General features: G+C 36.9%; 1 protein-coding gene across 1 annotated transcript in view; it reads right to left on the minus strand.

The window, feature by feature from the left end:
* Positions 1-25,017, minus strand: part of FBN2 (fibrillin 2) — a 269,025-nt gene that overhangs the window by 178,409 nt on the left and 65,599 nt on the right. Inside the window, exon 6 of the mRNA XM_015140689.3 lies at positions 15,015-15,212. Coding sequence (XP_014996175.2) covers positions 15,015-15,212 — 198 coding nt within the window. The remainder of the gene's footprint in view (positions 1-15,014; positions 15,213-25,017) is intronic.

The raw sequence follows: 25,017 nt of genomic DNA on the forward strand, positions 1-25,017 counted from the left end.
TATATTATTTGAATGTAGTAAGTTAAATACGTATAAACACTAAAAAAATAAGCAGAAGTATAGTTAATAATCCAATTGTGGTGATAAATTGCAATACAAGAATATACACTATTAATCTAAGAGTCAGGCAAACAGAAAAAGAGTAACAAAGAATAGGTGAGACAGACATGAGATAATAAATGACAGATTTAAACACAATGAAATTGCTAACTGTATGAGATGTCAGTGGTAGGAAAAATCCCATTAAAAAGTCTGACTGTCAGATTTTTAAAAAGCAAGACCCATTTTAGGTTGCCTACAAGAAAACTACTTTGATATCTTAAAAAGTAAAGGGATGAAAAAGATATGTTAAGAACTCAATCAAAAAAAAATCTGGAATAGCTATGTTAATACTACAAGTAGTACTCATCACAACAAATAATATTGTGTGTGGATAAAAATGCACATTGCATAATGACAAAGGGGTCATTTCATCAAGAAGATATGATAATGCTGTCTATGCATGATTATAAAGCATTAAACACCTGGAGCAAGGGTAATTTCAGCAGATAAAATTGAAAACAGAAATAAATAACCTGCAAGTATGTGGAATTTCCACATTCTTCTCTTAACTAAAGAATAAGTAGACTGAAAATCATCAGGGATACATTAGACTTGAACCATACTTTCAACCAACTTGTCCTAGTTGATATTTATAAAATATTCCACCTCACTTAGGCAGAACACACATTCTTATCAAGTGCACACGGAATATTTATCAAGAAAGACTATATTCTGAGGCCATGCAAAAGGTTCATTAAATGTAAAAGAAAGTTAAAATAATCCAAAACATGTTCCCCAAACACAACAGAGTTAAACTGGAAGGTAATAAAGGAAAAAAATCTGGAACAACCTCAAATACCTGAAATTTAAGCAACATACTTTGAAATAATGCACGGGTCAAAGAAGAAATCACATGGAAAACTAGAACATATTTTGAATTAACTTAAAATGAAGATACACCATATCAAAATTTGTAGGACGCAGCTAAAATGGTGCTTAGAGGTAAATGTATAGCATTAAAATGCTTATAGTATAAAAAGAGAAACTTCTTAAATCAGTGATTTAAGTTTCCATATTAAGATATTTTAAAAAGAAGAGCAAATTAAACCCAAAGTAAATGGAATCAATAAAATAATGATGAAAAAATACAAAACAAACAATAGAGATAATCAATTACTATAAAACTTGGCTTTTGGAAATACAAGTAAAAAACCAGTCGATCTTTATAATAAACACCGTATATGAAAATAAATATGTAAATTTACACAAATTTGTTACAATCTATTCAAACTTACAAGCTTACATAATAGATTTATTAATGCTATATACTTAATTATGAAATAACATATCTCATTGCAACAAATGTTAAAGATACAGAAAATAGAAAATTAAATAACCATTGATATAAATTTGCTTCTGTCTTTTCACTTTTATTCACACACATATTCAGAATGGTGGTCTGTTTATTTAACAAGAATGAAACCACATTCTATGTGTTTTTCTGCATCTTGTTTTTCTTCATTATAAAATATTTCGTGAGCACATCTCTGTGTCCGTACATATCAATTTGCCCTATTAATTTTTGGTAAGCTCAAAAGTTCTGTGTATCTCAGTGTGTAAATTAGTGAATTCAAGCCTACAAACTATTTCTTCCTCCTATTAGCTATATCTATTGAGCCAATTACAATAGTCCAAAGTATTTTTTACTGAATTAAAGTAGATTTCAGTATCTTATTAAAGGATACATGATGTAAACAAAAAATCAACTATGAATACAATATATGGCAAGAAATCTATATACTGAACATTCTAATTCAGCACATTTTAAACCTCATTATTATTGTTATTAGTATTATTTTTTGAGACATTATTATTATATTTGCTCTTGTTGCCCAGGTTGGAGTGCAGTGGCACGATCTTGGCTCACTGCAACCTCCACCTCCTCAGTTCAAGTGATTCTCCTGCCTGTAGCTGGGATTACAGGTATGAGACACCTCACCCAGCTAATGTTGTACTTATAGTAGAGATAGGGTTTCACAATGTTGGTCAGGTTGGCCTCGAACTCCTGACCTCAGGTGATCCACCCGCCTTGGCCTCCCAAAGTGCTGGGATTACAGGAGTGAGCCACTGCGCACAGCCTTAAACCTCATTTTTAAATGTACTACACTCCCACTCTCATTACAGTGTGGTATAAAAGAGCTCTAGAAACTTGTTCTCCTGGCAGATAAATCAGAGAAAAAATATCATGGGAAAAGCTGAAAAATGAGACCAAGTCTATAAAACCTTAATATTATTCATAAAATTGTATGCTGCATACAGACTGTAGTAGATTCAGTGATTTTTCAAAAAGAAAAACAATCCAACATCATAGGATTTATTTTGTAACTGCCTGAAAAGTATTTTTTTTAGAAGGAGAACGAAACCCTTATTTTTGAAGTCTCCTAGACTCTGCAGTTACGTAGAATTAACTTCTTTTAGTTAGATCAAGTTAGCAGTTAAAATAAAAAAGAAAATTTAAAAGAAATCATATAGAAATAACCAAGAAATAACCAATTTGGAACTAGATATGCTCTTTATAAAAAAGCAAGCCTCTAGCCTTCAAACTATGCAAGAATTTCTACATCTGCAAAGTCCTATCACAAGCAACTACTAATGATTGATTAATTCTCCAGTGACCAGACTGTACAGATGTATCTTGGTTTATTCCTTTGATTCAGGCAAAAACTTACTATTTCTTTAAATTTTGAATTATTCCAAATCACATGTAACAATTTTAGAGAACACAATTATATATTTTGAAACTTATACTTTATGCAATAACGTCAGTCCATGTCTATTAAGGTTAAAAACAATGTAACAAAGCAGAAATAATTCTAGTTTATAACCTCATTTATTCTCCAAATTCTCCAAGCAAATTTGTTCTAAAAAATTAAACTTATTTTATTACATAAATTATTAGATGATATATTATTTTTAGTTCATGTCCAAATATGGAAACTATGTGCATGCAGTACTATAGGCATATAAAAATGGTTCATTTAATTTATATGTGTAGGAACCAGGAGACATAGAAATTACTACTGTATTTCATAGTGTGTTTTTTAACTTTTCTTGTTACCAAATTAGATCCATTTCTAATTTTAATTTTTTTACATTGAATTTGTTTTTTCTTTTTAATTTTTATAGTTTCAGGGATACAAGTGCGGGTTTGTTAAGTGAATATATTGCATAATGGTAAGGTTTGGGCTTCTACTTAACCCATTATCCAAATAGTGAAAACTCAATAGGTACTCAGTAAGTAATTTTTCAGACCTCATCCCTCCTCTCAGCCTCCCTACATTTGGAGTCCCCAATGCCTATTATTTCCATTAGTAAACAGAAATTCTTATTTATATACTCTGTAGATATTAACACATAATATTTTATTTCTATGAAAACAAATCTCTAACTTTAAGGACAGCACAACTAAAGAATAGGTCTATTTCTATTTGGAATCTGAGACATATGGGGTGTCCTGGCAATCATTTAATATGGCTTGATTCTGGCTGAATATCTACTCATGTATGATACACAAAATTCAAACGTTAAAATGATCATCAAAACAAGTATATATTGGTAACTTGATATCTGCTGGACCCTGAAATTGTAATAAGAATAGACCATGGTTCTATCTCGATCTTATCTCAACAAATGCTACCATCATGTTCCAGCTGTTAAAATCAGAAGCCTAAGAAACTTGGCATGTTCCTCTCACTTATGTCATATCACCCTATCAGCAACAACTGCTTACTTTCCAAGAATATCTCAAATCTTTCCTTTGCTACTACCCAGTCTCAGCCTCCATCAAATAGCACCTGGACTACTGCAGGAACTTTGTAACTGGCTTCTTGGCATCCACTCTGGCCTCCCTACTGATGTTCCACAGAGCATCATTGTTTTTAATTTCCTTGAGATCAGAGAGAAGTATATAAACTTTGCATTTATTTGGGTAGTAATTCTCTGAAGCATGTTCATACCTGCCTTTTGCTTATGGTTGTTTTTTTTTTTTTTTTCAGTTTTTATATGCAGGCCTTTCTCTTTATTATTCATCTCTCAATGCAGCCATTTCCTGCTGAAATGCAGAGTGGGGAAGGCTCAAAGGAAATGCATTGGTTTGAAACTTCTGCAAGGCATAGTCCTCAGTTTGTCACCAAACTCCTCCCCCAACTTTTTTCTTCCCTTGAGCATCAATTTTCAACTGTCAGTTTGTGGTGTGACACTTATATTTACAGATTGCATGCTAGTGGTCCATACTTCCTCTTTGTCCTTCCACCCTCCTGTACTTCACTCAAGCAGTGTCTGGAAGACTGGGTGGAGAATATTCAGAAATGGCTTGCCCCCACACTTTCTCCTTCCATTACCCTCTGTTACTGTGAGGGTCTGAAGTAGATCTGTCTATTATGGGAACATCTCCTCCTCTCCAATAGAACATCCACAACCCTAGCTCTCTGCTCGTAGTAGGTTCAAACACCTTTCAGGATTATGATACTCAGAGTAAATGCTTAGAAAACCCTCCCTGTCCCAGTGACTTCCCAACAGCTGCATATGCTCATCATTGTTTTTGTTCCAGGATTTTATTTCAGAATGATGTGTTGTTCTTTATTATTCATTTTCATGTTAGTTTTTTGTGAGGTTAGAAGATGAATATTCTGCTATCTTTAAATAGGAGTTTCTATAATTGAATTTGCTTTAAGTAAAGTTTTTTAATTGTATAGGAATAGCTTGTGTTAATACAGCATGAGTTAAAGTTAGACTTTATAATGATCTCGTTAACTTGGTTAATGTAGGCAGCCAAGATGAATTTGTTTTGGCTGTAACTATCTTTAATAATTTATTCTAAACAAATAAATCAGATAATAGCCAATTTCCTTTTTACTTTGGCTATGTAGAAGGCTTGGAAATAACTTTCTACTCAGGGCGTCTTCTGCTCATTCGACATTTGAGGAGCTAGCAACATATGCCTGATTTCAGCCGAGATTAAACTAAACTCCTCTACTCTTCTTACATGCAGTCAGACTAAAGAAATTATGTTTCTGGTACACTAACGCTGTACGAAAAGAACACACACCAGCATTTGTTTTGCAGAAATTGATTTAGGGTCTGTCTTGTTATTTATTTATTCATGACCTTATCCTGTGTCCTAGCTAGGGCCCGTGTCAAATATGTGAATTCCTGTGCATTTCACGTTACCTGGAATGGAGCAGGGGCTTGGCATCAATGTTACTACCATCAATGATAAAGCAAGAGATGACAAGCGATTTTCTTCTGCCATATCTTCAGTTTTGAAGCATTTAAAGTAGTTTAAAAGCCTAATCCCTAAATATCACATGGCACAAATTAATAATTATGCCAGTTTAATTTTAATATATTTTTTAAAATTTCAGGAGCACCCTGTTCATTTGAAAACCTAAAAGATCCAAAGCCAAGTACTAATCTTAAGCAAAATGTCACTCCTAATTAGGGTAGGTTCATGAGACTAAAGACAAAAAAAAGAAGAAACTTTGTAAGAAAATTATACATCATATGCACATGGCAATTTGTGATATATTTAAAGTTCATAAATATTATTGGAAAAGGGCTTAATGATACTTTTAACATTTTTAATTCACTCGTTTTATGATAGCTTAAATTTTAAGTCCTATATGAGTTAACTTTGGTCCTTCAGTGTATAAAATGGAAGAAAGTAGGAGATTAAATGCGGATTACACACAAGGGCTAAAACTCAAATGGCTCTCAATATTAAAGCCATCAAGAATTGATATGACTTCACAGTATCCTAGGAGGGCACACTTTTCTGACACTGCTTAAGTCCAGAACGTTAGCATGACAACAGTTTAAAATAAAATGTGGGGCCAAGATGGCTGACTAGAAGTAGCGCCGCTCAGAGGCTCCCATCAGAAAAAACATACTAAGCGTGTGAATCCTTCAGCGGCAACCAAGGTATCCAGGTTCTTTCATCAAAGATGACTAGAAGGCTGGCGTGATCCAGAGAGAAGGATGAGTAGTGTGGTGTGGTGGCCCACCTGAGAGTCACACGGGGATGGGGAACCCCTCCCTGCAGCCAAGGGAAGCCATGAGTGAGTGTGCTACCCAGCCTGGGAAACTGTTTTTGCCACGGAACTGTGCAACCCACGAATCGGAGGATACCACTTCGCAAACTCACGCCACAGGGGCCTACCGTCTCAACCCGGGAACGTACAGCTTATTACGGCCTCTCAGCAGGAATCTGCTTAAGCCTGTGGAGCTCCCCAGAGGGTTGTGGCAACCAGCACCAGCTGCTGCTGTCTGCTGGCTAAGCCTTTTGAGCTCCTTGGGGGAGGGGCAGCAAAAAAAAAAAAAAAGCAACTGCTGAACACACTAAGCTCCCTGGGTAGGGGGAAGGGCTGCACCCATTTCTATAGCTCCCACTTGTGCTCTTCCCTTGCTGGAGCCAGGGAGGCTGGATGGCTTGGTCCCAAGACTCGTCCTCACAGCCCACCACACTGGCTGCGGCAGTCTGAGACCAGAGTGCCTCTTCAGGTCTAACCCTGACCCATCCTTCCTCAGCGGGTGAAGCCTCCCTTGCAGGATCTCCAATAACTCCAGTCAGAGGCTCAGCAACAGAATTTGGATCTCCCTGGGCCTGAGACCCTAGCAGGAGGGGTGGCTGCAGTCTCTGGGGATCAGCAGATTTAGCCTCGCCTCCTGGAAGTTCTGAGGAATCTGGGCAGCCTGGGCGAGTGGGTTTCTTCCCAGTGAAATACACTCACCAAAGGACAAACTGCTTCATTAAACGGATCCTGCTCCCAGTGCCACCCAACTGGGTGAGATCCTCCAAAAGGGGTTGTCAGATGCTCTACAGAGAAGAGATCCTACTGGCATCAGGTAGGTGCCCGTAGAGGTCAGAGGTCCCAGAGGGAGCAGGCACCCATCTTTGTGGCTCTCCAGCCTCCTTGAGTGACATCTCCAGGCATGGGGGCAAATCAGATGAGTAAGGCCTGAAGTGAACCCCCAACAAACTGCAGCAGCCCTACAGAAAAGGGACTTGACTACTGATAAAAAGACAAACAAGCAGAAAATGACAACAACAGCATCATCAACAATAAAAAGGCCCTCATAAAAACCCCATCTAAGGGTCAGCAGCTACAGAGATGGAAACTAGACAAACTCACGAAGACGAGAAAGAATCAATGAAAAAATGCTGAAAACACAAAAGGCCAGAGTGCCTCTTCTCCTTCAAATGACTGCAACATCTCTCCATCAAGGGTGCAGAGCTAAACGAAGGATCAGATGGACGAACTGACAGAAGTAGGCTTCACAAGATGGGAAATAAAAAACTACGATGAGTCAAAGGAGTATGTTCTAAGCCAATGCAAAGAAGCTAAGAACTTTGATAAAAGGTGAGAGGAATTGCTAACTAGAATAACCAGTTTAGAGAGGAACATAAACGACCTAAGGGAGCTGAAAAACACAGCATGAGAACTTTCATGAAGCATACACAAGTATCAACAGCCGAATCGACCAAGTAGAAGAAAGGACATCAGAGCCTTCAGACCACCTTACAGAAATAAGATATGCAGACAAGAATAGAGAAAAAAGAATGAAAAGGAATGAACAAAGCCTCCAAGAAACATGGGACTTCATGAAACGACCGAACCTATGACTGATTGGAGTACCAGGAGGAGATAGGGAGAATGGAAACAAGCTGGAAAACATACTTCTGGATATTATCCAGAAGAACTTCCCCAACCTAGTAAGACAGGCCAACATGCAAATTCAGAAAATACAGAGAACACCATTAAGATACTCCATAAGAAGATCAACCCCAAGACACATAATATCAGATTCTTCAAGGTTGAAATGAACGAAAAACTGTTAAGGGCAGTCAGAGAGAAAGGCCAGGTCACCCACAAAGGGAAGCCCATCAGACTAACAGTGGACCTCTCAGCAGAAACTCTACAAGCCAGAAAAGATTGGGGGCCAATACTCAACATTCTCAAGAAAAGAATTTTCAACCCAGAATTTCATATCCAGCCAAGCTAAGCTTCATTAGCAAAGGAGAAATAAAATATTTTCCAGAAAAGCAAATGCTGAGGGATTTTGTTACCACCAGGCCTGCTCCACAAGAGTTCATGAAAGAATCACTAAATATGGAAAGGAAAAACCAGGACCAGACGCTGCAAAAACACACCAAAATATAAAGACCAATGACACTGTGAAGAAACTGCATGAACTAGTGTGCAAAATAACCAAATAGCATTTTGATAACAGGATCAAATTCACACATGACAATACTAACCTTAAATGTAAACGGGCTAAATGCCCCAATTAAAAGACATATATTGGCAAATTGGATAAGCTGTCAAGACCCATCGGTGTGGGTGTGCTGTATTGAGGAAATCCATCTTACATGCAAAGGCACACACAGGCTCAAAATAAAGGGATGGAGGAATATTTACCAAGCAAATGGAAAACAAAAAAAATGCAGGGGTTGCAATCCTGGTCTCTGACAAAACAGATTTTAAAGCAGCAAAGATCAAAAAAGACAAAAAAGGGCATTATGTAAAGATAAAGGGAATAATTCAACAAAAAGAACTAACTCTTCTGAATATATACGCACCCAATACAAGAGCACCCAGATTCATAAAACAAGTTATTAGAGGTCTACAAAGAGACTTAGACTTCCACACAATAATAGTGGGAGACTTTTAACACCCCACTATCAGTATTAGACAGATAAATGAGACAAGAAATTAACAAAAATATTCAGTACTTGGACTCAGCTCTGGATCAAGTGGACCTACTAGATGCCTACAGAACTCTCTGCCCCAAATCAACAGAATATACATTCTTCTCAGTGCCACTTATTCTAAAATTGACCACGTAATTGGAAGTAAAACACTCCTCAGCAAATGCAAAAGAACAGAAATAATAACAAACAGTCTCTCAGACCACAGTGCAATCAAATTAGAACTCAGGATTAAGAAACTCAGTCAAAACCACACAAGGTCATGGAAATTGAACAACCTGCTCCTGAATGACTCCTGGGCAAATATTGAAAGTAAGGCAGAAATCAAGAAGTTCTTTGAAACTAATGAGAACAAAGAGACAACGTATCAGAATCTCTGGGACACAGCTAAAGCAGTGTTAAGAACAAAATTTATATTACTGAATGCCCACATCAGAAAGCTAGAAAGATCTCAAATTGACACCCTAATATCACAATTAAAAGAGCTAGAAAGGCAAGAGCAAACTAATTCAAAAGCTAGCAGAAGACAAGAAATAACTAAGATTAGAGAAGAATTGAAGGAGTTAGAGACAAGAAAAACTCTCCAAAAAAAGGAGCTGGTGTTTTGAAAAAATTAATGAAATTGACAGACTGCTAACTAGACTAATAAAGAAAAAGAGAGAGAAGAATCAAATAGACACAATAAAAAATGATACAGGGGATATCACCACTGACCCCAAAGAAATACAAACTACCATCAGAGAATACTATAAACATCTCTACATAAATAAACTAGAAAATCTAGTAGAAATGGATAAATTCCTGGATGCATACACCCTACCAAGACTAAACCAGGAAGAAGTTGAAACCCTGAATACACCACTAACAAACTCTGAAATGGAGGCAGTAACTAATAGCTTCCCAACCAAAAAAAGCTCAGGACCAGACGGATTCAAGCTGAATTCTACAAGAAATACAAAGAGCTAGTACCATTCCTTCTGAAACTGTTCCAAACAATTGAAAATAAGGGACTCCTCCCTAACTCATTTTATGAAGCCAGAATCATCCTGATACCACAACCTAGCAGAGACACAACAACAATAACAACAAACTTGCTAAAACAACAACAACAACAAATTGTGAAAATATTCAATAAAATATTGGCAAACTGAATCCAGCAGCACATCAAAAAAGTTAGCCACCACCATCAAGTCAGCTTCATGATGCAAAGCTGGTTCAATGGTTCAACATACACAAATCAATAAATGTAATCCATCACATAAACAGAATCAAAGACAAAAACCACATGATTATCTTAATAGATGCAGAAAAGATTTTCGATAAAATTCAACATCCCTTCATGTTAAAAACTCTCAGTAAACCAGGTATTGATGGAACATATCTCAAAATAGTAAGAGCTAGTTATGGCAAACCCACAGCCAATATCATAGTGAATGGGCAAAAGCTGGAAGCACTCCCTTTGAAAACCGGCACAAGACAAGGATCCCCTCTCTCACCACTCCTATTCAACATAGTATTGGAAGTTCTGGCCAGGGCAATCAGGCAAGAGAAAGAAATAAAGGGGATTCAAATAGGAAGAGAGGAAGTCAAATTGTATCTGTTTGCAAATGACATGATTGTATATTTAGAAAACTGCACTGTCTCAGCCTCAAATCTCCTTAAGCTGTCTCAGGATACAAAATCGGTGTGCAAAAATCATAAGCATTCCTATACACCAATAATAGACAAACAGAGAGTCAAATCATGAGTGAAATCCCATTCACAATTGCTACAAAGAGAATAAAATACCTAGGAATACAACTTACGAGGGATGTGAAAGGCCTCTTAAAGGAAAATTACAAACCACTGCTCAAGGAAATAACAGAGGACACAAACAATGGAAAAACATTCAGTCCTCATGGATAGGAAGAATCAATATTGTGAAAATGGCCATACTATCCAAAGTAATTTATAGATTCAGTACTATTCCCATTGAACTACCATTGACATTCTTCACAGAATTAGAAAAAAACTACTTTAAATTTCACATGGAATCAAAGAAGACCCAGTATAGCCAAGACAATCCTAAGCAAAAAGAACAAAGCTGGATGCATCACGCTACCTGACTTCAAACTATACTACAAGGCTACAGTAACCAAAACAGCATAGTACCGGAACCAAAATAGACATATAGACCAATGGAGCAGAATAGAAACCTCAGAAATAACACTACACGCCTAGAACCATCTGATCTTCAACAAACCTGACAAAAACAAGCAATGGGGAAAGGATCTCCTAATCAGTAAAAGGTGCTGAGAAAACTGGCTAGCCATACGCAGAAAACTGAAACTGGACTCCTTCCTTACACCTTATACAAAAATCAAGATGGATTAAAGACTTAAATGTACAATCCAAAACCATAATAACCCTAGAAGAAAACCTAAGTAATACCATTCAGGACATAGGCATGGGGAGAGACTTCATGACAAAAATGCCAATTGCAACAAAAGCCAAAATTGACAAACGTGATTGAATTAGACTAAAGAGCTTTGGCACAGCAAAAGTAACTATGATGAGAGTGAACAGGTAATCTACAGAATGGGAGAAAATTTTTGCAATCTACCTATCTGACAAAGGTCTAATACTGGAATTTATAAGGAACTTAAACATATTTACAAGAAAAAGACAAACAACCTCCTCAAAAAGTGGGCAAAGGATATCAACAGACACTTCTCAAAAGAAGGCATTTATGTGGCCAACAAACATATGAAAAAAGTTCATCATCACTGATCATCAGATAAATGCAAATCAAAACCACAATGAGACTCCATCTCACACTGTTCAGAATGATGATTATTAAAAAGTCAGGAAACAGAAGACGCTGGCAAGGCTGTAGAGAAATAGGAATGCTTTTACACTGTTGGTGGAAATATAAATTAGTTCAACCATTGTGGAAGACAGTATGGCGATTCCTCAAGGGTCTTGAACCAGCAATACCATTTGACCCAGCAATCCCATTAGTGGGTGTATACCTAGTGAATTATAAATCATTCTACTATAAAGACACATGCCCACATATGTTTACTGCAGCACTATTTACAATAGAAAAGACATGGAACCAACCCAAATGCCCACCAATGACAGACTGGATAAAGAAAATGTGGTACATATACACCATGGAATATGATGCAGTCATAAAAAAGGATGATTTCATGTCCTTTGCTGGGACATGGATGAAGCTGGAAGCCGTCATCCTCTGCAATCTAACACAGGAACAGAAAACCAAACACCACATGTTCTCACGCAAAAGTGGAAGTTGAACATTGAACACATGTGGACACAGAGAGGGGAATAACACACACTAGGGCCTATTGTGGGGTGTGGGGAGGGAACTTAGAGGATGGGTCAATCGGTGTGGCAACCACCATGGCACACATATACTCCTGTAACAAACCTGCACATTCTGCACATCTATTCTTTTCTTTTTTTTAATAAGAAATAAAGAAAAAACAAAAAAATAAAATAAAATTACTGATTTTCTCACAGCTTAATTCTTTAAGTATTATCTTAATTTCCTGTTGTCCCTCATTTTCCACAGCTACCCTGTTTATTACAAGAGCATGTTTCATTCACAACTAATTGCATCAGTTACAGGATATCATTATCCTCAGAATTTCAAAGGAACCATGATTTAGAGCTAGTGTTAAGCTATTTACAGTTATCCACATACTTGAAATTTATTTTTAACTCTATAAAACTTTGCAATTATCCTATATAAAAGACCACTATTATTTTTAATGACATATATATACCATGTTTTAATGTGTTATTTTTTCATGCCCCATCTCTTCCAAATTAATTTGGCATAAGTATTCAGGAAACAGTCTAGGAATTTAAAGGGAAAAAATGAAATCACAGTAAGATGTCTTAAAATAGCCTGAACTATGGATTAGTATTTAATTGAGAACTTTCTGACTATGCCACGATTTTGAAATAAAGCAGAACTTTTCAACGTGCTTTTCCAGACATTTTAATCATGTGGCAAATTTCATTTTGTTCCTGTTACTTTGTTAATTCCTTAGATTTTTAGGCAAATGGAGCCTGAAACTTATCTTTGCTGCATAAACAAAATCAAATAAGTAATCCTTCAGACATTACTACAGCCTAAAGGACATTCAGAAAGTTTGAGATCAGATGACACATTTTTTATAATTGTGTTTAGGAAAAAACTAGGCCTCTGACAAAGTATGAAAGTAAAAAAGCATAAGTATAAATACAGAACATGAGGAAAGTCAATAATTTGGAATGTTTTGGTTGAAGTTAAAGGCTTTTCTTACCCTGAACTGTTTCTTTCTCTGAAATAGTGGGTTTTAGAAGTATTTCAATCTTAATGTCATTTATTAATTCAAAAGGTATTTGCTGAGCTTCTACTATATATTACACACTGTTCTAGATGTCTGAGACATCAGTGAATAAGTGAAAAAGATTTCTGCACTCATACTGCTTAAATTCTAGCCAAAAGAGAATTAAAAACAACAAAGAAAATCAGTTAGTATGTTAGAAGGTAATAAACAAAAATTAGTACTACAGTAAATCCAGTCATTATTAAACTAGCAAATCAATATAGTATTTTATTTTTAGTAATAATCTATATCCACTATGTAAATTACATGGTAATCTACATGCTAAGATTTAGTAAAGACTATATGGAGCACAGTAAAGACAGATAGAATATAATATAGAATATCTTCCGATAGAAGAAATTGCTGCACTATCAGGAACTCTATATAATCAGTCTAATATTCATACCAAAACATATAGAATTTTACTATCCATAGTAAACAACAGATTAAAAATGGCATTTGACTCAATCTTCATCATTAAGGCCTGAACTGTGTTCATCACTAAAAAGAACTATTCTAAGTCCACAGCCTACATAAGTGAGTTTTCATATGTGATTAAATATAAAGTTGGTAAATTTTTGAGTTATATAGTCATCCCCTGGGTATCTCCGTAGTTCTGATTCAAAACAATTTTAGAAATAGACCATTTTAAAAATACACCTTTTATAAAACTACAACACTAGCAAAACTCTGTGGATGCTGCTGTCAGGGACACATGTACAAAATTTTGCAGAACACTCACATTTTATTATTCAATGAACTAAAGTTACGTATGCGCTCCCCAAGCTATAATTCTCGTTTGAGATTTAGGACACTGGACAGACTTTCTACAATATAAGATTTGCACAGGCCCAATAGATAACATCTTCACTTGTGACACAGCTTACTAACATCAAATTGAAAGACTTTGGATCTAAGTTTGTACATGTTTTAATTATAGAAAATAACTCTAACTCTCCAAGTCTCAAATATGAATATTATTTCTGTGAATGATACAAAAATCATTTATATTTTCCTGTGATCTTACTGCTATGCAATATGAAGGCAACCACCATTTGAGAAGTCATTAGAGAGAACATTTCCGAGCTCTAAAAATGGATTTAAGACATACGATATCAGAGAAGTTGCTAGAAAAAGGTAAGAATTGCGGCAGCTGAAAATTAAAATAATTAACCAGCAAATAGGTAACAATGTTTGGCTACTTGGATCGTAGTCTACTAAGGTAGCATCCTCAGGGCCTCAATCTGGCCCTAATATAGAAATCAGTGTCATGAACGTAGTTAGGGAGTGTCAAAACCCAGAGATTACGATCAATCCAGGTTACAAACTCTGTAATAACTGCAATCATGGACAGAGTTCACATTTTGTCTTTGAAGACACTATTCATAATGACAGAGGGCAAATATTAGGTGGTTTTCTTCTCCTGGTTACTTGGGTTCAGGTTCTCATAACTTGAATGAGACAAAGAGAGAAAAAATAGGTTTTTCCTGGGTATAGCATGTGTATAGTTCAGGGAGGAGTCATGCCATCTAGATGAAAATAGAGTGGTTCATCCTCTGATTGTATTAAATATTTTACACTGTATTATTATATTTCCCCCAATTCTTCATCTCTTTCTCTTCTCCATGAATATCAAGAGTTGAAACAATTATTTATTAGGTGGCTAAAAGACAAACCTTCTCTGGTCAGGCTTGTTAACGAGGCCACTCTTGGAAATCGGTACTCTGTTAAAAGCTACCATCCACAGTGCCAGATTCTCCAACTCCAGTAAAAAGAGAAGTGGCATGTCTGCGATGGTGTTCACAGGCAGACAGCTGACTCACCTTGGCAAGCTCCAGTACGGATGTTGGGGATGAAACCCCGCCGGCAGGGCTGAGGCTGGGCTGGACACATCTCACAGGGATGGCCCCACGCCCGTCCAATGGTGGCGCAGCACAGAGTCTTCGTGCAGACAATGCCTGTCAGCTGCCCTTGGCACATCTGGTTGTTGACCTGAGTGAAACACGGGCCTGTCCTGTAATCTGGAATGTGAGAGAAGAAAGAAAGACAGGTTTTACGTTCATATACTAATCTTATACTAGTGCCTCCAAATGCATAAAACAGAGACTATTTCTTCTGACCAAAGTGTCCAAAGACAAAAGGCTAGAGAGTTTCATGTTAAAAATTCATAATTTTCCAATCATGAAAAGTACCTTAAGAGATTTCAATGTGTTCCACACTAGACACTGTAAATGGGTGGCTCAGGGCTGTGTCTGGGATACAGCTGTGTCTTCTTGGCCTGAATAATGCTTTTACAGAATTTAAATTAGTAGTCAACATTGTAAACTTGGGAAATTCCACATGAAATTTGTATTTCTGGCTTTTCTTGAAAAATTGGAAGTTCTGATCATGCTAGACCTGCCATGCCACACGGCACTGGTGGGATGAAGTGTGTTTTCTCCAGGACACCACAGCCCCAGTCACCCACTAAGTCCCAGCTCAGTACATTCACTGATGTTCCCTTCCTGGGCCCTGAAGGCATCAGCATTAATGACTCCTCTTCACTTAGCAGAGATTTTCTTTTCTGATGAGGTGAACAAGAGTTTAGCAAATTAAAATGAATCAATGAAGATATGCTTCTTCCATATCACGTATATTTGGGCAGTCTAAACTGCCTATAAATATTCAGTTCTAACAATCTGATTTCTGTTTCCGTGTCAGTCAGTTTAGTTCTACGAGTGGCCAAGTTAGGCAGACCTCATGAATAGGCACATAGTCATGCATTCTTTATGGGTAAGTTAATATTATATGATCGCTCCTCTCTAGCAGGTGATTGTACATTGTCCAACTCTGTTACGGTGATAACAAAAGCCTTAGCAAATGTATGGCATGTGTGATACATAGGCAAATTCTTCTACGAATATTAAGTCAATTTAGATCCCTGCCTCTCAAGGTTTCTATGGACCAGCAGCATCAGTATCGCTTTGGGACTGGGTAAAAATGCAGACTCAAGCCCTACCCCTGACTCACTAACCCGGGTTCTGCATTTTCAACAAGACAGGGCATTAATATGCACCTGGGAGTTTCAGAGGGGCTGATTTAGACTGTAGGCAGTTTGAAAGTTAGTACTGGGTATTTCTACTCTATCCTGCTTTCTTCTAGGACTTACTTCAGTGAATTTTGGATAAAACAGAAAGGAATCATGAACTAAATAATTTTAAATTTCAGCTTTTTTGTTGTTGCTGTTTTGAGAGATACAAGAAATCAGAGAAAGGTGTTTTCTGAGGATTGACCAATGCAATTATTCTCATTTGCTATAAAATACAACAGAAATACGTGAAAAAGTTGTGTGTTTTTCCTTACACACAGGGATTATATCAATGCAGTTTATTAATCCTTGGGAATACAAAATACCATTCAGGCTTCTTGATAAGGTCTAACACAAATGATATTATTCGACTCCAAGGGGAAAGCTACACAGATTTAATTCAGAGATTTATGAGAACAAAACTATCTGACATTTAAAGAAGGAAGAGTCAATAATGTTGGTATAATTTTCATGAAAAGCTGTTTCTAGGAAAATCAAACTTGGATATAATTTAACATTCAAAATGCTAAGCTAGGAAGCCTTAGATACCATATAAATGCTGCAGTACAACAACCAAACCCTTATAACCACAAAAAACTTCCATTTTCTTTCAAGAAGAATGAGGCTGTCTCCGATAGAAGCAAAGAACAGTTTAAAAGTTCAATACAAAGAAACAAAATCGAGAATAGGTAATTTTTTGGCAAGCCATTTTAACATTGTTACTCTGCAGCTGAACTTCAACAAAAATAGCTCATTTTAATCCCTTGCATAAGAACAACAGATGTGCTGGCTGCAAGTCTCATTTTTGAAAAAGATCTTTGGAGTATATGTGAAGATACGTCAACCTTATAAATACGCACACTTCCTATACTGCAAATTGTCAGGTTGCAAACTTTTAAAATCTATCCTGTTGTCCTTCAGACATAAATATTTTACCATTTTAAACAAATATTAAATTCCTAATTATAAGTTATATCAAGTCCTGAACACGTGGAGAAAAGTTTATTTTTTTTGCAAAAAAAATATAAAAACACATATTGTTTTTAGATTGATGTGCGAATACCCATGTTCACATTCTATGCACTTTTAGGATTCCCAGAACAAAGTCTGCAGAATCTCCCTCATAACCAAATCCATAAATAAACCAACTTGTCAGTAGATTCATTCCCTTAACTACACCTTAAAATTATGTCCTCTCAGTACGGTCTCTGTGGAGAAGGGGAATATCTGGACAAGGACAGCTGTTTGTCCTCTGCAAGTGACCTTTCTTGTTGAAGTCACTAATTAAGGCAGCCTTCCCCTTGGCAGGAATAGAGTTGACCATTTCTTATTTGTTTTGCTTACATTTTACTCCTTACAAAATATGTTGAACCTGTGCTTGTTTGTTGTTGTTGTTGTTGTTGTTTTTGAGAGGGAGTCTTGCTCTGTCGCCCAGGCTGGAGTGCAGTGGCGCGATCTTGGCTCACTACAAGCTCCACCTCCCAGGTTCATGCCATTCTCCTGCCTTAGCCTCCTGAGTAGCTGGGACTACAGGCTTCCACCACCTCGCCCGGCTAATTTTTTGTATTTTTAGTGGAGCCGGGGTTTCACCGTGTTAGTCAGGATGGTGAACTTATGTTTGTGTATGATGACAATTTGCTTTCTGGTTAGTAACTAAATACTTTAAAATTTAAACTTACAATCTTATCTACTAATTCAAGAATTACTATCATGTAAAATAAGAACAAATACTAGATACTGTAGTAGCATTTAAATTTCCTGATAGGGTTAAAACATCCTGTCCCAAACTCTACCTGCAGTTTAATTATGGACAAAAGAGTCCTTAAAAGACCTTAATTAATTTTGATTGGCCATGCATTCTCTTCATAAAAGTTGCACTGTGGGAAAAATACTGATGTATATCATGCTAACCATTCATAGTCACATGCATATTTGCAGCGTGTTAACTAAGTGTAAAAGGGAAAAATTGCTTATCACTTAGTATGTTGGAACTAGTGACCTATAAACAGTTATGTTCCACATTATGATGTGACCAAGAAAATTCTGTTAAAAATTAAGCTGTGAAACACAAATGTTGCTAGTTTGACTTTCTAATATCTAAGTGCAACAAGGCATGTTAATTTGCTTATGCAATTTCCCTTTTCATCCACATTAAACAATTAGTGCAGTTAGCAAACTCATCAAAAACTTTGGCTGCCATTGTTTTGCTTTTTCTTTTTTTTTTTTTTTTTTTGAGACGGAGTCTCGCTCTGTCGCCCAAGCTGGAGTGCAGTGGCCGGATCTCAGCTCACTGCAAGCTCCGCCTGCCGGGTTCACACCATTCTCCTGCCTCAGCCTCCCTAGTAGCTGGGACTACAGGCGCCCGCCACCTCGCCCGGCTAGTTTTTTGTATTTTTTAGTAGAGACGGGGTTTCACCATGTTAGCCAGGATGGTCTCGATCTCCTGACCTTGTGATCCGCCCGTCTCGGCCTCCCAAAGTGCTGGGATTACAGGCTTGAGCCACCGCGCCCGGCTGTTTTGCTTTTTCAAATAACTATAGGAAAGTGTAATTTACTTACATAATTCATCTGTTTTAAGTGTGAAATTCAGTGGTTTTTAGTAAATTTATTGAATTAAGCAACCATCACCACAATCCAGTTTTAGAACATTTTCATCACCCAAAAAGAACTTGTGTCCATTCCCCATTCCAGCCTCCGTGAGCCACTAATCTAGTTTCTGTAACTATAAATTTTATTTCTCTGGACAATTAATGTAAGTGAAATCATACAACGCGTGGTCTTTTTTTGTCTTGCGTCTTTCACCTAGCATAGTTCATCAGGACCATACAGTAGGCATGGATCAGTACTTCATTTCTTCTAATTGCTGAGTAAATTTCCATTGTATGGCGATACCACATCTGTTAACTAGTCTGTGGCCATCTGGGTTGTTTTTACTTTTGGGATATTATAAATAATGCTGCAATGAACATTTGCATGAAAGTCTTGGTGTGGATACATGTTTTTATTTCTCTTGGTAGTTACTTAAGAGTGAAGCTACTTATTTGACAAATATACATTTAACTTTCTAAGAAACTGTTATTTGACAAATATACATTTAACTGTCTATGAAACTGCCAAATTATTTTCCAGAATAGCGGCACCATTTTATATTATCCTCAGCAATGTATGAGGGTTCTAGTTCTTCCACATCTTTGTTAATATTTGCTGTTTTCTATCTTTTTTATTATAATCTATGTTCACATTTTACATTAAATAAACACATTTGCTTGGGAATTTTGCTGTAATTTCACAAGTCCTTTTATATAGAGATGATAAATCATGCTAGAAAACCAAAGTTGAGCATTATTGTTTATAGAAAATGTAAGTTTAGAAAATTAGACATTCTTAAAATATAATACACTTGCTAAAATCCAAACCATACAGAAAAAATAAAATGCCCTTTTCATAACATGCTGAGATTTGTGATACTTTTTTCTAAATAAAACCACAATTAACCATCTCTTACATTTACCTTTTTGAATTATTTATATACAGTGTTCTGAAGCTTGAGTGTTCTCTTAATTGTATAACTTGGAAATTAAGTCTACAACTGAATTTATTGAGTGACTAGTATATACTAGATATTGTTCTGGGCTCTGGGGCTGTAACAGTGAGGGGAAAACGGTGAATGAGAAAGAAAGGGGAAAGGAGACATACAGAAGAAAGTGAGGGAAGGGAGCACCAACATCTTTGACCTTTTAGAGTTAATTTACAGTTTGTTGGGGGAAACGGAAAAGGCCAACAGGGCATAAAGTACAAAGGCCCTATGAAAGGGTGGAAGCAAGGTGCACCCAGGGTAGTGTGTGGCTCATATAAGAGAGGAGCTCGGTGAAGGATGAGGCTGGAGAGAAGATCAAGACCATCCTGGCTAACACGGTGAAGCCCAGTCTCTACTAAAAATACAAAAAAAATTAGCTGGGCATGGTGGTGGGCGCCTGTAGTCCCAGTAACTTGGGAGGCTGAGGCAGGAGAATGGTGTGAACCCAGGAAGCAGAGCTTGCAGTGAGCCAAGATCGCGCCACTGCACTCGAGCCTGGGTGACAGAGAAAGACTCTGTCTCAAAAAAAAAAAAAAAAATCAATGGAGAGACAGTTCTTTCTGGCATGGAATGACATGCTTATATTTGTATTCTGAAAAAGATCAATCTGGCTTATGTGTAAAGAACAGACAGAAAGTGTTAAGGATGCTAGGAAATCTTTTAGAAATCCATGATCAAGACACAAGATACAGTGGAACCAGAAATTGTACAGGTGAACAGAGCTTGGAATAAAAATTCCTGAATTCAAAAAATAAATGGGTGAATGTGTTAATGTGGAAGACGAGGAAGAAAGAGATACCAAAAGTAGGATCAGGATTTTAGTTCACTTATGAGGATGGCTGATGGTGTCATTTCCTGATATACTGATAATAGAAGACAATCAGGATTTTAGGTTCATTTTTCAACATGTTACACTGAGGTGCTTTTAGCTACCCAATAGGAGACATCCAGTGCAGTTATACAACTTAGAATATATGGATTGAAGATGCACACTAATGAGTCATGTGAGTTGGGTAGTTTTCAAAGTAATGGGTGTGGATAAAATCCCTTGGAGTGAGAGAATATAGTTAAAACAGAAACGAGTCTAGGATAGAGCCTTGAGGAATTTCAGCATATGCTGGTGGGTTGGAAGAGGATGAGGCCGCTGAGGAAACAGGAAATGGATAGCCAGAGAGATGGGAGAGCAACAGGAGATTATACTCCAACAGGACAAAGTAAGCATATGCTGTAGAAAGGAGGCTCAACAGTACTGAATGCTGCTGAGCAACCAAATAGCAGGAGGCTGGTTCCATGTATCTGCAAGTCATTGGTGATCTTAGCAAGAGATCTTCTGGTGAAGTGATGGAAGTTGCAGTCACGTTGGAGAGAGTTAAGGAAGTGACCAGAGATGAAGAAATAAGACAGTGAGTACAACCAGACAACCTTTGGAGAAGTTTCCTCAAGGTAAAGACAGACAGAGTCTGGTAAGGGGTTTGGGGTTAAGAAAGAAGATTTTTATTGTGACTTTTTCCAGCAACTCTAGGCAGCTGAGCTCATTCAGAGATTAGGGTTCATCCAAGGTTTTGCTTTTATCTGTCAGATGTGGGGGGAAAAAACAGAATGGCAAAGAAGCTCAGGGTAGAATGTTAGCATATTTTGAAATTATAGACCATGGAATCTATGCTGGACAAGGCGGAAAGTAAGAAAAGGACTGCCAGATAAAGAAATGAAAGAAAGCAGTGAGATCAATGGACTAGATGTCCCCATGAGGCCCTATTTGAGATGGGAAAACAGCCAGCGGGACAACAATACATCAGCTGCCCATGTGGCTACAATATCATTTATGTGACTGTCAGTGGAATGCAGTTACAGTGTACCACTGCATAGATTGTGCCCTGCGTAACTTAGAAGCTTCCCACATACTTTAATGTAAACGTAATTCCCTGGAGTTGTGCAATGGAATGACAATATTAGAGACCTTCTATGCTGTAACTGCAAGTCAGATAACGCCATAAGGTACCATTATCACTTTGGTACAGAAAGGAATTATCTGATCTTGGAAAGTACATTTAAAAATGTAGGATTTCCTATCAATTTGCATGGTTTTTCAACTTAGGCAAGAAGGTATTTATGTTCTTGGTAACTCAAGAAATGCAACATGCAATAAAGTGATCATCTTGTATGGGAGTTAAGAGACGTAAATATGTAAAATAAAGAATTGTGCAATATGTGTAACTTAATCTGAGGATCCTGGCTAGGAGACTAATTTCTTCGAGTAGTGGAGTTTTTGACACAGCAGTTCTGTTCTTGTTATAAATGAGGTTCCATATATTTCAATGATAAGGTTATAATGAGAATCTAAAATCTCTAATCACAGATATAAACAGAGCAAGCAAAGAAGGCAGTACCCAAAATTATACGGGGTAATAAAAACATTTCCTTCATTTCAGTAAGATTTGCCCTGGGTGTCTACAGCTCCAGACTTCATGCAGGGTCTAAATCTTTAGATTAAATAAACTCAAATGACTGATATAATTGCCTTCCTTGAGGTTAAGAATGTTTTAACCTCAGAAATTTTAGAATTAAGTACAAAAATGTTTAAGAGAATCAAAGCCACTAAATTAATATTTTTATTTTAAGAAATCTGTGCAAATATTATGTACCTGTAATGCTTGAAAACATTTGGCTTATTCCATGAAACTGTCTTTTAAAAAAAACAAAACAAAACAAAACTCTTTTTAATGCACGAGAGACTGCCTTTTAACCACAATTTTAAATTTTAACCACAATTTTAAATAAATTATTGAGTAACTTATCTAGAGTTATGATGATTGTCACTATGCTTATATATATAATTGGATCATTTAAGTAAGCTTCAGGTCTTACAAAATTATAAGTTCGAGTATTTATACATGTAGTTTTTAATTTATTAGCTTTTAGGAGTTGAGTACATTTTAAGGTGCACAACTGAAGTACCTAAGAAAGTATTTAAGAAAGATATCCGATGTATTTAATAAATAAAACAGTTCAAAGGGCATGGAAGTGTTTCATAAACTAGGTATGAAAATAGAACCAAATATTATTTAAAATCTCTTAAAGTGATTACTAAAATCTGTTTAAGACTATAGGCACTTGAAGAGATATTTATCTACTCAGGTTCACAGCGCACTATTTGCAATAACCAAAGATAGAATCAACTCAAGCGTCCACTGACAGATGAATAGATAACAAAATATGGTATATACATACCAAAAACTATTATTCAGCCTTGGAAAGGAAGAAAATTCTGACACATGTTGCAACATGTATGAACTTTGTGCATATTGTGCTGAGCGAAATAAGCCAGTCACAAAAGGGGAAATACTGTATGATTTCACTTACACGAGGTATCCAGAGTAGTCAAATTCATAAAGACAGAAAGTAGAATGGTGGTTGGCAGGGGTTTGGGGTGGGAGGAAGTGCTTGCTGTTTGTTTAAGGGGTAAGGAGATTTCTGTTTTACAAGATAAAAACACTTCTGTGGATGGATGAGGGCAATGGGTGCGCAAAAATGTGAATGTACTTCATGCCCTGAACTTAAAAATGATTAAGACAGGCCAGGCGCGGTGGCTCACGCCTGTAATTCCAGCATTTTGGGAGGCCGAGGCGGGCAGATCACCTGAGGTTGGGAGTTTGAGACCAGCCTGACCAACACGGAGAAATCCCATCTCTACTAAAAATACAAAATTATCCAGGCGTAGTGGCACATGCCTGTAATCCCAGCTACTCAGGAGGCTGAGGCAGGAGAATTGCTTGAACCCAGGAGGCGAAGGTTGGAGTGAGCAGAGATCGCACCATTGTACTCCAGCCTGGGCAACAAGAGCAAAACTCCATCTCAAAAGAAAAAGAAAAAAAATGATTAAGACAGCAAATTTTATGCAATGTGTGTTTTACCGCATTTTAAAAATAAATATTTAAAAAGCTCTGTGAGTAAGGAGACTTTTGAAACTATATTTAAATAAAGCAAGCCTGAATATTTAACACAAAAATAAACTTTGAGTATTTTTTGGATGCAGAGTCATCATGGAGGGCGTGGAAACAGTCACGTGTGACACTGACCACGCCCCTTGTGATGGATATTTATATTGTTTTCAATTGATTTCAAGTGCACACAGTGCTACATAGGCACTCTTGAACATACTTATTGACTAGACTTTGGCAAGTTTTTCTGTAATCTAATTCCTGACACTGGAACTGCTGGGTCAACTGTCCAGCTTGAAAACTACTGCAGAAGTGCTCTCTAATTAGATGGCACCAATTTACACTGTCATCAGTAGTGCCCAAGGACATCTGTACCCTCATGCCCTCTCCAATGCAGAGTAGAGGCAAAGAGTTTAATTTTTATTCATTTAATGGGTAAAAACACTATCTTGTTGTTAAATTGTGACAGCAACTCATTGTCCCCATTTATTGAAAACTAGAAAAATTAACAATGTGGTACATATTACTTTGTAGTGGCCCTTTTAATATACTATATCCTTTTATCCTACATGCTAAAAGTACTTCTGTCATTTTTACAAATAAATTAAAAGTCACAGATTAAGTAATATACGGAGAATCCCAAAGCTAAAGAAAAGTGAAAGTGAGATTCAACTTTGAGATACATTTCACTCTAAGTGCTTGTGTGCTTTTACCCCTACACTGTGTTCCTTCACCCCAACACATGGGTTATCTGCATTCTTAGGTTTTGATAACTTTGCCTTCACCATGCTAATGAGTATTGTCACAACCCCACAGATGCCTCCTCCTGCCTCCCATGGATAATTTCCTAACTCCCAATTAGCGTGCCCAGGTTTGCTTTTCCTCTGGTTTCTCCCAAAGATGAGTCTCCATCTAGCCATGTTACATCAGGGAGAAATTATCTCTGTGCATTGAGAGAAACATCAAAGACTTTCGTTTCTGCAAATAAATGAGTAATTACTTTAATTACCACAGTTGTTTTGCATTTTATTTCTGACTTAATACCATCATGTAATATTTCAGTGGAATATGGGTTTGGCAAAGAAGGACTGCTTTCACCTTTCTCTGCAGTCTTTCAAAGCACAAGGCTACTGCTGACATCAAAGGGCACTTTAAGAATGAAGAGATCGTAATGATAATTAGGTGCTGGCCAATGATGCAAACAAAATTGCTATCTTTGATGTCACATTTCATAAGGGTGAAGG

Source organism: Macaca mulatta, chromosome 6 (assembly GCF_049350105.2).
Source record: "Macaca mulatta isolate MMU2019108-1 chromosome 6, T2T-MMU8v2.0, whole genome shotgun sequence".
NCBI lineage: Eukaryota > Metazoa > Chordata > Mammalia > Primates > Cercopithecidae > Macaca > Macaca mulatta.